This window comes from Physcomitrium patens, chromosome 25 (assembly GCF_059467195.1).
Source record: "Physcomitrium patens ecotype Gransden chromosome 25, ASM5946719v1, whole genome shotgun sequence".
Lineage (NCBI taxonomy): Eukaryota > Viridiplantae > Streptophyta > Bryopsida > Funariales > Funariaceae > Physcomitrium > Physcomitrium patens.
Genome location: NC_143434.1, coordinates 2,802,436 through 2,815,134, shown reverse-complemented (window position 1 = coordinate 2,815,134; position 12,699 = coordinate 2,802,436). Strand labels below are relative to the sequence as shown.

At 39.5% G+C, this 12,699-nt stretch overlaps 2 protein-coding genes across 6 annotated transcripts; one reads left to right on the top strand and one right to left on the bottom strand.

Moving 5' to 3' along the window:
- The first annotated feature begins 2,113 nt into the window (after window positions 1-2,113).
- Window positions 2,114-8,764, top strand: LOC112278396 (uncharacterized). 5 transcript variants are annotated; one of them, XM_090247363.1, is made up of 15 exons: window positions 2,119-3,249; window positions 3,552-3,723; window positions 4,296-4,467; window positions 4,634-4,686; window positions 5,010-5,196; window positions 5,328-5,474; window positions 5,610-5,964; window positions 6,094-6,227; window positions 6,388-6,658; window positions 6,822-6,940; window positions 7,147-7,357; window positions 7,472-7,540; window positions 7,670-7,709; window positions 7,861-8,011; window positions 8,142-8,764. In XM_090247363.1, exons 1-15 carry the CDS (start codon window positions 3,066-3,068, stop codon window positions 8,478-8,480), a joined length of 2,604 nt encoding a protein of 867 aa, XP_090103489.1. In that variant the 5' UTR covers window positions 2,119-3,065; the 3' UTR covers window positions 8,481-8,764. The 5 variants fall into 5 exon arrangements, with proteins under 5 accessions (XP_024367583.1, XP_090103489.1, XP_090103491.1 ...); XM_024511815.3 differs by having other exon boundaries at window positions 2,114-3,249; window positions 7,472-7,709; XM_090247365.1 differs by having other exon boundaries at window positions 7,472-7,709; window positions 7,861-7,955.
- A 734-nt stretch (window positions 8,765-9,498) lies between these two features.
- On the bottom strand, window positions 9,499-10,613 carry LOC112278397 (ras-related protein RABC1). The gene is made up of 2 exons (XM_024511821.3): window positions 10,484-10,613; window positions 9,499-10,397 (listed from the first exon to the last, which is right to left on the bottom strand). The coding sequence occupies exon 2, from the start codon at window positions 10,283-10,285 to the stop codon at window positions 9,644-9,646; it is 642 nt and encodes a 213-aa protein (XP_024367589.1). The 5' UTR covers window positions 10,286-10,397; window positions 10,484-10,613; the 3' UTR covers window positions 9,499-9,643.
- Window positions 10,614-12,699: the final 2,086 nt, after the last annotated feature.

Below are 12,699 nucleotides of genomic sequence, written 5' to 3'. Positions count from 1 at the left end.
TTGTCAATGTCTTTCTAGTCATTAGTTATATTTCAAGTCTTTTTGATCTTCTTATTTTTGGCAATATTCATCTTAGTTCAATATATTATTATCTTTGAATGATTTTCTAGTCAATTTATGTGACATAAGAGTATATTCATTTTTTTTTTTCCTTTAAAATTTATATCTTTGATGATTTATAGTTTTTATATATTTGAAATATTTAAGAGATGAAAAATCAACAATCAATAGATTCAACTTAGAAGATATCATTTGTTGAATTACTAGATAATGCATAAAGATTGTCATAACCTTCAAGTCAATGTAAAAAAAATAAAAATCCTCAAGAACATCACATTTTTTTTTCAAATTGATAATAATATATAATACTTTTGGTATGACGAATTTAGAAAAAACTCTCTATGTTTAGTAATATTATTAGAAATAAAAACCAAGCTTGATGGTATATAAAATATTTCATTTAAACAAAGTTATAAAGAATTTAATAATGATTAAATAACATAGTGGTCTTTTTGCTTTAAAATGAGACATTATTAATAGCTAAGATAACTTATCAATAATCTTTGAAGAATAATAAGATCAAAGCATGGAACAAATATAATTTACTACATCTTAGACTTCTTCAACATATAGTCACTGCTTCTCAAAGAACTTATTGCTAGAAGAAGAGTGTAATGTTACAAATGTAAGTGATACTAATAGTTACTTAGATAAGAAGAGTTTGGTAGTAATATAAAAGTAAATAATTAATAAAACAACTTGTGAAAAATTTCTTAGAAGCTTTATAGATACAAATTTGACTTTATATGTATTTTTAGATGATAGATAGGTTAAAATTTTGGCCAATTAATTGGCCATATGCTGTATATGAAAGAAATTTGTCTTGTAGATTAGAGACTTGTCTTGCAAGTTGGACATGAGTCGGAAGTCTTATAGAATGTTGCCATGTAGTTCCTAGTTACATAGTATATATAGAAGCAAGAATGAAATCTTCTTCACTCTTACCAATACAATGTAAGAGTCCATGGCTTTTTTGTCTTTGACAATATCCATTCTAGTTCCTTCTTGAATACATATACTTATTCATTCATTTCTTGACATCTTTCTTTGAGACACATCTCACATGTTTATTTTCATTCTTTACATTCTTATTCTTAACAATTTTTAGCATAATTTTATGCAACAATTTTAGCATAAGTTTAGTTAAGAATATACAATTGTATATTCTTAACAACTTAGATATTGATAAAAGCAAAAAAATTAAATACATACAAAAATAGATAAATTTAAAGATCTGAAAGCACAATTAATTTGATATCTAGAAAGAAAAAAAAATTTAAAGATACAATCAAAGCAACTTGTCGGAAGTAACCATATAGATGCAAAATAGACGTATGGTTGCCAAAAAAAATCCTCACTTAAACAACCTCTGTTCCAGCAAATTTTATTAGGTGAACAAGAAGCATTACTAAAGGGGTATAAATTAAGCTTACATCCGTATATATGCACAAGAACATTCATTTGCCACTTGCATGATTTTCGGCCTATCGTTTTCATCCATTCCAAGTCCGTTGAAAATCTCGAGAGCGATGCCGACGCGAGCATGATTTGCACCAGGAAGCATCGCAACTGCCCTTCTCCTTCCCCCAATCGTGGAAGGAGAGCATGGCGAACAACAACAGAGGGGAAGGAATGCCGGGGGGGGGGGGGATGGGGAGGAGCGATGAGGGAACACCATGGGAACATGCGCACTGCAGTGCACGCCAGAACCACCACCACTCCATTCCAAAAAAATGCTTTTTCAGATGGCCGTGGATCGCAATCGCCTGCTTTCCCGCGGTAGCACCGCCCCCGCCAAACACACCAAATCCTGTTAAATTATCTGCATCACCCTCATCCTGGATTCCCGCAATCACAAAGTCCCCTCTCTCACACTCTCGCCATTGGGTACAGCTCAAGTGCACAGTAATTGCGGGTGATTATGACACACCCAGCGCTTCTTTGAAACTGCACTGTCTGATCTCCAAACGCGTTTCAAGCTCGGTAATCCCTAGCCATGACTGCCGACGACCTCTGCCATACCTGGACCAAGATCCGATCAAGGACCAGTCGCAGCTGCCTGAGTTGGCTGCTGGGTTTCCAACGGTGACTCTGTGTCATACTTAAGGAAGGAAGGTCGCCACGACACGCCCCCCGAGATTTGCCTCACGGTTTCCGAATCCTTTTCCAAGATGCAGTGCGCGCAGCTGTCGTTGAAGGATCGCGCTTGAAGGCGCGCACTGTCGAGACAGTATCAGGGAGACGGAGACGTCCATGGGGACGACGAGGGTCTGTCTGTCGGGTTGCAAGCCAAGCGTGGGTCAGTGGAGGTCGGATCTCGTCAAGGCACGGAGACGCAACTCAGGTGAACTGGAAGGGGAAGAGATGAGATGAGTAGCATGTGATCATCATTGTGGAGGTGACGCGTCTGACATCGTTCGACTGGTCCGTCTCAACTGGCACAGGGACTCCTGGCGATTCTGTTTCTGTGCAGGAGGTTTGCTCGTGGCATGTGGAGCGGTAGTTGATAGCGACCTGATGGGTTGCACTAGTCGTTGTGGTGGTGCTTCTCGAAATAAAGGCTCTTGATCTGTTGTTCTCCAAGAGGCCGTGTACCCACTGCAGCAGTGTTTTTGTGGCTCGGATAGTGATAGAGATGATAGGGGTTTTCTCGTAGAGAAGTGACCAACGTGTGGCTGTTTGCAGAGGAACTGGATATGCCCAGTTTGGTTTCCGAACATCAGCATCATTGCAAGAGTGGGTTTGGTTCTGTCAGACATTAGAGGCAGCGTTGGTGCGAGGAAATGTTGGTAGTCGCTTCCTATGCAGAGGGTTCTTTGTTCGAGGTCTTGGGTCGAGGGCAGCGTTCACGAGCGATGGAATACCGTCAATCTCTCAGCTGATTCGGCAAATGGAGCTCGTGTTGGGTGACGTTGGAGTTGGTATTACTGTTGCAGTTGAATGGGTCGAGGATGGGGGGCTTTTGTTGGTAGGGAAATAGAGAGAGTGGAGATTGTGCATGATCCATGGAGAAGTTGGGTCTGCCCTGTTGTGTGACGTTGCTCCTGGTGTTGTGGATCATTGCACGTCCCAGCGCAGGACAAACGCCCGAAGAGCAAGAGAGATTTTTAGATGATAAAGAGAAGAAAGTGCGTCTCCTCGCCCAGCATGCTCTGTTCCTGCAGCTTGCGGCAGAGTCGACCGACTGCGGTAATCGTGTACATTGCCAGCTCTTGGGATCAGTTTGCCCATTCCTTCTTTCTCAGAAAATGGAAGAATTCCTTTCGTAGATTTTCTATGTACAGACGGCCTTGTATAATAATCGTTGGATGGTGGTCTCCTGAAGTCGATGACGTTTTTCCTCTGTGCTCGTTAAAGTGAAGCTGTAGTTTCGGTCAGGATGGTGGGAGTATCTTATGGTGAATTCGAACGCTTTCTACTACGATCAAAGCGATTGTGTTTTCTTTTTTACTTTTTACTTTTATTCACTTCGGAATTAGTTGGACGTGCAGGTTTGTCGAATTGCGTTGACAAATGCTCCCGTCATTCGTGTTTGCCAACGCTGAAAGATCATTTTACATGTGTTCAAGCCCCCAGAAACGTTACAGATTGTCGGAGCTCCGGCAACAGCAGTGGGGCGTGCTTGCACATGAACGTAGACTTCACCAGAAATGGGTTTGTGCGGTGAGTCGATTTTTTCTCTTCCCGGATTGTGATAGAACTGGGTCTAGGAGGAGACTTCCAACACAACTCAAAGGATCATCTGATTATTTGATTTCAACCCGAACATGCTGGCTCGTGTAAGTCTGTAGCAATCGGTGCTCTACTTCTTTTGTAACCCAGCTTGCAGGTGCCGATCGCAGATGCTGGGTTTTCCTAAATCGAAAGCAAGTGAATTAACAAATGTTTCATGATAGCTCAATGAACCTGAGGTCTACTTTAGTCAATTTGGTTTAAGGGATTTGAGCGAAGTTGGAGGAATTGCTGTGAGAAGTAGAAAGCTTAGCAATCTTTGAGGCGTTTGAGGAAGATCGTAGCAGATATGGAGGTTGTGGTCAGGAAAGCCGTGAACTTAAGTCCTAAAAGTAGGAATGCTTTTTTATTGTTGTGGATTTGGTGCAGTGTGGACTTCTACAACATGACACTCCATTATGTGGACATGACCTTGTCATCCCTTTCTTTGAGTTGCGTTGTCATCCACGCTCAGGTGATTTTTTCGCTAATACCCTCCTGGGGATTCTCTTTTTCGGTTGCAGCGTTCCTCCACAATTCCGAGATTATTCAAATCTGAGTCCAGAGCTAACGAGAGCAATCTGCTCTCAGTCGAACCTTCAATTCCCTGCCAGCAGTGAATCCATTTTTAACGAACTTACCTTTTGGAATTACTTTGGATCTGCGGAAGGAGCATGGCGTACTTATCCTGGCCGGGTAATGTTGTTTTGGGCCATCACTAGTTTGAACTTCTTTCCCCTCAGGAATTCTTGTTTACAGAGTTTATGTCCATCCATGAGGAAATACTGTGTTCGTAATCCTTGAAGAGTGAATCAATGCAGGTGCAAGTACTAAAGTTGTTAGATCGATTTCTTTCAAACAGGAAGCTGATCCTGAGAAAGGTTGCATCGAGTACGACCCTCGCAAACGGCCCTGGTAATGTAATGTTAAGTGTCTGCTGGTGAATTCGTGCAGTTTGGCATCACTTTGTCGTGTTATTTAAGAAAGGGTTTATCTCTATGGAACCGAGGTTGCGCATCTTGTAGAAATATTGTTGTGTTTTGTAATTGTTTGGAGGTGCACTATTTTTCTCTGCCGGCTGACTGTGAGGGAGAATTGAGAGTTATTTGCTTTTTGGGAAGGGATTTTGGGTTATGTTCTTATTCGCAGTCCGCAAACATTGCGTTTCAATCATATGTATGTTTCATTGAATCATTGAATTCGTCTCTCCCTAAATATAAAAGAGCTGCCCTTTGCAGGTATATATCAGCAATATCTGTTGTCAAGGATCTGGTAGTGCTTCTAGACACAGGGCAAGTAAACGGTTCCACTTTCACAAACACGAAGACTGTCATCCATGAGTTATTTGGCACTTTCAGGCCCGATGATCGCATCAACCTGGTTACGTTCAACTCCACAAGTGCTACTCTACTGCAATCAACCTCCGTAATTCCTAAATCTCTGACGCCCTTGCTGTCCTGCTTATGGCGTTAATCGATTCTGACTATTACTTTTGTAGAAGCAACTCGTGCTTGTTCCATGGAATTCACACTCCTCTGCTGTCCGTGCAATTGCAGGTAATTGTAAAAAAGGATGAACCTGTTAACCAGCTTTACAACACTTTCAAAATTCCTTCACTGTTAAATACTCCTTACGGATTCTCAAACATAACTCGAGGATTTGCGACAGCTAGAACAGCCTTCAACTCGACCAGCTTACTCAAGGTACATGTCCTAGTGTATTTAAATCAACTGTGTGTACCTTAGGATGGATTTCATTGAAACAGTTGCTGTTGTTGAAGTCACAGATATGTTTTTTTTCTTGCTCATGAATTTGCTTTCTTGATCCGTCTTGGATAGATGATCGTGGTGCTGACCGATGGAAACTTCGCAAGAAGTCCTGGATTCAACAATGACACTGCACTCCAACAGATGGTTGCATCCCTCAGCTTGGTCAACGTTATTGTGTTCTTCTTCAATTTAGGAGCAAATACTGTTCCTGACCCACTTCGTGAGCTTCGGAATTTATCTTGTCAGATGAATAGTACGGTCACGTATGTTAGTCCTGTAGATGCTCAACGGAATCCGCTTTGGGCCTTACGCCCTTTTTTTGATTACCAAGCCACGTTGAGACAGACAGTCAACAATAGTTTCTGGATCGAACCCTACGAAGACTTTGATGGATTAGGCCTTGTTGCCACTGTCACAAATCCAGGTCAGTTTACATACTCCGATGTTTGATAATCCTCTGCGTAATGTTCATTCCGTCTTCAAGGTGTCGAGCCTTCTTTGAAGTACTTGATATTGCATTTGACGTTCTTATTGTCTGTCTTGTCTTGTTCAGTTATGCACGAAGGAATTCTTTATGGAGTAGCAGGTATAGATGTTGTTGTGAAATCAGATGTTTCTAACGCCATCAAGCGGAGAGTGGTAGATGGCAACGTTGGCCCGCTTCCACTGGTTTGTCAACCAACTCAGGTTCGAATTACAATTTGAACCACCTTGATAAATTTGAGTGCATTGCTACAATGATAGTCTTAGCTATTGGTTTTACTATGAATTTGTCTTGCTCTTGTGCTCTCTATTTTTTTACCCAACCTGGAGCATTTCTGAACCAGTTGCAACTTGAATTTAACAGGTCAACCTTACCAAGTGTACCAAGCCAGTGGGACCAGAAGATAAAGCAATCTGCCCGCAGAGCATGTACCTGAACGATCCGCCCACAGAAGTTTATTTAAAGAACTTATGCTGTAATAACTGTGTCTTCCAGGGACCTCCCCAGAAAGACATTACAATGACGTTGTTAGCCGCGATCATCCCTGCCCTCCTCGTTCTCATCATCATTATTTTCGCCTACTTTATTTTGAAGCGAAGAGCTGCTCGGTCCATCATTCGAGAAACTAAAGAAGGCAGGAACACGAGAACTTTAATCTTCTCTTTTATGGATTGAGTTTCAGAGTCTGATTGCCTTACCGATTGTACCGCACCAATCCATGTAATCTAAATCAACGTTCCTTTAAAAGTGCTATTAAATTTTTACTTAATTTTTTTCTTTTTCGGGGTGGGGTACAGATTTTGCAAGGCAATCCATTGCAACGAATCAATACAGCTACAAGGAGCTGAAAGCATGTACGCAAAAGTTTCATGAGGACAAAAAGCTAGGTGAAGGTGGCTTCGGAGAAGTCTATCAGGTTAGGCACCTGACAAATTATCAACAAAAGTTGCGTAGTCAAATATTCAAATACAGAAAGTTCAGTATTGAACGATGCTGTTCCAAGTACTTCGATTAGATGACGCAAACACCAATGGAACTTCTACAATTGCATGCGGTGTTTTACTGCTAGAGAGATTTTCTGTACTTATTTTCTCGAGCTTAACTTGGGTTTCATATTATCAGGGGAAGTTGAAAGACGGCTCACTGGTCGCCGTGAAGAAGCTATCTGAGAATTCAAAACAAGGAGCTCGTGAGTTCCTAAATGAGGTGATGGTCATTAGCAGAGTCCAGCATCGAAACCTTGTCAAGCTGCGGGGATGTTGCGTGGAGGGGCGTCATAGGCTGCTGGTCTACGAGTTTCAAGAGAACAGAAGCCTTCGTCAGGCAATACTTGGTGAGCCAGTGTCCTGCTTGCAATTTTATATGTATCCCTCAAAGGTTAAGGAAGGCTCCAGCCTCAAGTGCTCACCGTACTTTCGACATAATCCAGACTCTGTGCCTCTGACAGGTGGTCCTAATGAAGCTATTGATGTTAATTGGGAAACCCGCTTCAACATAGCCTTGGGGACGGCACGAGGTCTGGCCTATCTCCATAACGAAATCACCCCTCGAATCATTCACAGAGACATAAAAGCTAGCAATGTTCTGTTGGACCGCAATCTGGAAGCCAAAATTGCTGACTTTGGGTTGGCTAAGTTGTTTCCAGAGGAACAGTCTCATTTCACCACCAACGTTGCCGGCACATTGTACGTCAATTTTTCTTTTCCATCCATGATACATTTGAAGTTCTATTTCACCTGAACGTGAAAGATCCAACTTAGTGCACAAAGCTGTTTGTGTATCGTAGAGAGGGCTTGAAGGACATATACCTGATTGGCTGATTGGCTGACATTGCAGAGGATATGTTGCCCCCGAGTATGGGACGCGAGGTCAGCTAACGGAGAAGGTGGACGTATTTAGCTACGGCGTAGTATTGATGGAAATTGTGACTGGTGAGCTTAACAGGAAGCGCACTCCTTCAGGATCGTTGCTTTTCCTCGTTGACAGAGTAAGCCTCTCTTCTTAGAAGCTTGAGCGTGCGAGTCTCTTACATTTATCTTTTTATTCTGTGTTCATTTGGTTGGACTATGAATTTGTGATATCAGCTGACAAGACCCAGGCTGCGAATTCATTGCCAGGTCAGGTGCATGTACAAAATGTCGCGAACATCACATGACGAGCAGGTTTTGGTGAATCTCTTGGATTCAAGGTTAGATGAAAATTTTGACACTAAGCAGGTCCTGAGGGTTTTGAAGACTGCCCTCCTGTGCACATTGGACACGCCGGAGGCGCGACCCACAACTCCCCATATCATCACAATGCTCTTGGGTAGTGAACCTATTGACGAAGATCTCCTGCTACCCCTTGTAAAACTAGAGTATTCTAAATCTTTGCACGCTGTAGACTATGGATTGAATGAGGAATGGTCTGGGAGCGATGAACCACCTCTTCTTAGTGAAGTTTCATCAAGACGTTAAAACTGAGTAGAGGATGACTTCTACTAGTTAAATCTATAAACCCTAAATATATCTTCTAAGTGTACGAAAAAAGATTGGAGGCGGTAGTGACCTGTTCCACCTCGGACCTATAGAAAAGACACATTTGATTTGGATTCCCGTATTGTTTAACCTCCGCAATTTCCCTTTGGAAGGACGGGGTCGGCATTCAACTCAATTGTTTCAGAATGCATATGTATTACAACAAATTCCACTCGCCAAAATCATTGCAATACAAACTACATCTACTCGGTTCGTTTTGACAATTAAGAACGTCGCCAACACTTAAGTTGTTACATTCTCCTAAACGAGTTTCAATTATATCTTTTTTCTTGATTTCTCTATTGTCAACATTCTCAGGGAACTCTCATTCTCAATACCATTTGAAGAAAATGAAAACTGGTATGGTTTCTGGTACACATTCATTCCAGTAACACCGTCGATGCGTACTCAACTTCTTGAGCTGCTATGGCTGTCTTCTAACTAATTTCGTTGATCAAGGAGACAACTGTAGGTAGAAATTCCCGTACACAATTTCAATGTCAGGCCGTTACAAGTTCCATACGTCTCTTAAAACCAGTCACACGTTGTCTAATTGGGTCGGAGCCAAGAGAAAGGAACCAAGCAAATGATTGCTACAAGTTCAGTTCAATAACTACTGCCACTATTTGTTGTAATAATCCCAAAAGTACAAAAATACATATGTGAGACAATCTCAAACTCCAAAAAGTCAAGTACGCTACAGCACCAAACTTTTACTTCTTCGGTTGTTGATCAAATGTGTGTTTGGGAACAACTGAGTATCTTGTCAAAGATACAAAAAAACACTCAAACAACTTGACTGTTATGAAATACAAAATAGATATGAGAATACTAAAACAGAACAAAGCAAAACTAAAACCAAATCATCAAGCCCATTAAAAGCTGTAAGATAGCTTAGAGGAGTGGACAGTCAAATTCACAATCCTCACATTCGTGGAAAAACAATGGGCCCAGGATATCTGCCTAAACACATAAATAATCGTCATATCAAAAATTATTTACAGAAAGTGTCCAATGCCTGAATGAAAAAAGAAATTACACATGTACAAGAGAGTAATAAATGACAAGTTCGGGAAATCTCAAAATTCTGCAATAATAACCTCTCAACAACCGCATGCACCGCCGGCTGCAGGAGATGGCAAATCCGCGGTCTCCCCAGGTCTGAGCACATTCTTCTTCAGCTGCGCAACATTGTCAATCAAGCTCGGAGTATCCAAAATCTTCTGCACGAGCTCATCGAAGCACCGCTGCACGTTGATGCTCGTCTTAGCACTAGCCTCCAAGAACAGACACCCGTGCTGCCGGGCAAATGCAATCCCTTCCTTCTTGGTCACCACTCGCTCCCGCTCCTCCAAGTCCACCTTGTTCCCTATCAGCATCTTGATACAGTCCGGCTTCGTGGAGAAACGGTCCACCTCCTTCAACCAGATGTCCGACAAATCCGTGAACGTCGCCCGTCGGGAGACATCATACACAAGAATGATACCTTGCGCCCCCCTGTAATACGAGCTCGTCAGGGTTCTGAATCTCTCTTGCCCCGCAGTGTCCCAGATCGTCAGCTTCAACCTCTTTCCCCCGAGCGTCATCATTTTCACCTTAAAATCCACCCCTATTGTTGGCGATAGATCATCAAACGTGTCGGCCGTAAACCGAAGCAGCAAGCTGCTCTTCCCCACCCCTGAATCCCCTATCAACAATACCTTGAACAGGTGATCAAACTCCCCTCCCGATGCCGCCATCGCCATCAAAATCTCTTCCGAACTCCCTGAACCTTCTCAAAACCTTTTCTTAAGCTTCAAATTCCCACAGCAGCTCCACAATTCGCAGACTCCTTATGCGAAACCCGCTCCAACGCTTCTGCGACAGCAAATACCTTACCCTAAATCACACAATCTGTGCCAAATTCGCGCAAATTTTACACCGAGTCAGAAATGAAGACTCACTCCGTACACTCGTGAGTCGTCGCGAAAGCAAATCCCTCGCGAACAGCGATGCTAATCCTCGCTGGAAGCTTGGCGACGTCGTCGAAGCTCAAAGCAGAGCAAGGAGGAAGCATGAATGCACTAGAATGGAAGGGAGGGGTGATTAGTGAGTTCGCCACAGCAATGTACTAAACCTTTCCGTCGTAAGACCAACACGTCGGCGTCTGACTTCGTCATGACTCGAACGATCGTCTTAAACAATCGTCGAGAGTGCCGGTCAGCGGAATAAGGAAACAAGAAGAAATTTTAGGCGAGGTCCGTTGCTTTTTTATGGCCTTAAAAAGTCTGATCCGTTGGATCCGGAGCGTGGCGATCTAAGCACGTCCCCTGAGAATTCATAGTTTAAGATAGAGCGGATACTACGGAGGTGTCAACAGTGCCACGCGTGCTCAGTAACCCTGCACACATGGCATTGGTTATCTCCTACGTGGCGCCCGGAGCAGTCCAGCTTGGCTTTTAACAAGCGGCTCCCATTGCCGTGTAGATGTTCGTTGGGACCCACGGGAAGTCAGCCTTGGTCAAGGAAACCGTGAGAAAAGGGCATTTATGGAATGAAATTGGATAAACTGATATTATTTGGAAAAAAATGAACATTGGCGTATCATCACTTTTAATAAATTTGTACTCTCAACCAAAAAATAATATTTTTAAGCTAGTAGAAACTTACGTAAATAGTGGATAGACAGTCTGTGACTTCAGCATTGATAATTTTGTCCTTTTTTCTTTTTCTTTTTTTTCACACGAATTAAAGTATAAAAAACATATATTAATGATAGGTATACAAACTACACTATAAGAAACAGAAAAAATTGTATTCAAATATTGACTAGTAAATACAATTCATGTCTTTTTAAAGGATTTCAACACAAATAAATATTGATAAATTATTTAAATATCATATATATATATTTATTTAATCATTTAAATATCATTGATATATATAAATATATATATATATATATATCATATCAAATATATATCAAATATTAATAAATTATTTACTATTTCAGTGTTATTTTTACATGTTGGAATTTTTATTTTCAATGTTCATATTTTGATATGATTATTTTAGTATGTAAAAAATAATAATAAAGTATTGTAATAATTTTATATTATTATTTCCCAAATTTTCAAGTTTATTTATTATCTACCATCAAGGCTACTATCTTTGAGTCATTCAATACTTGAAATATGTGTAGTATTAAAAAATAATATTAAATTAAAACTACAAATAATTATTTAAATAAACTAAAAAATTAAACCTAAAAAAATATATTTTTATTTTAGATGTTTAAAATTTATAAAATTTTATAAACTCAATTATATATATATATATATATATATATATATATACTAGTATAAAAACATAGTTATTAGCTATTAGTAACTTAATTATTTTTTTTAAATAAAATTTTAGAATTCAAGTTTAGTTATGATAAGTTACCATCATGAATTTGAAGAATTTATATTGATTTTTTTTATTATTTATATATTCCTATATAATTATAAATAAATTAAATAATCTAATTAATTTTATTTCACAAAATCTCAATGAAAAGTTGATTTGAAATATTACATATATATATATATATATATATATATATAAGAAAATTTTATTTTAAAATCTACTATTTTATTTAATATAGTCAAAGAATGTAGGTGGCATAGAGTAGATTATAAGTTGTGGTGGCAATAGCCAAATATATAGTGACATGTAACAAATGGCAAATTGTGGTGGTAGTAGGAAAAATTGTCAAAGTATTATTAATACCATATAAAAATTACAAATCAAAATAATGTATGTTGATTATATATTAATGTAATTATCATTAATTTATTATAAAGACTTAAATTTTACCTTATAATTATGTTTATATTTTTATGCTATCATAAAAGAAAAAATATTTATGGTCAAAATATAATATAAATATGTAAGAATAAAATTGATTTTTCAATCCAAATTACAAAAAGACCTCAAATAAGAGTTTGCATGTAATTGGTGGTGTGAAGTGAGGCAAAATTAACAAGAAATAAAGAAGAATAAGAACAAAACAAGTCAAAGAAATACAATCAATAATTATTCACTAAAAAAAAACCATTCATAGTTTGTTTTTTAGATTTACATTTAAAAATAAAATAAAGTAAAAAAATTAACATTAAATTTATAGGTAGATAAT

Excerpts from the sequence above, each read along its gene's own strand:
- LOC112278396 (XM_024511815.3), top strand. The coding sequence starts at position 3,066 with ATGGAGAAGTTGGGTCTGCCCTGTTGTGTGACGTTGCTCCTGGTGTTG. Across the intron at positions 5,197-5,327 it reads CTCTACTGCAATCAACCTCC|GTAATTGTAAAAAAGGATGA; the intron begins GTAATTCCTAAA and ends GTGCAATTGCAG. Across the intron at positions 6,228-6,387 it reads TGGTTTGTCAACCAACTCAG|GTCAACCTTACCAAGTGTAC; the intron begins GTTCGAATTACA and ends TGAATTTAACAG.
- LOC112278397 (XM_024511821.3), bottom strand. The coding sequence starts at position 10,285 with ATGGCGATGGCGGCATCGGGAGGGGAGTTTGATCACCTGTTCAAGGTA.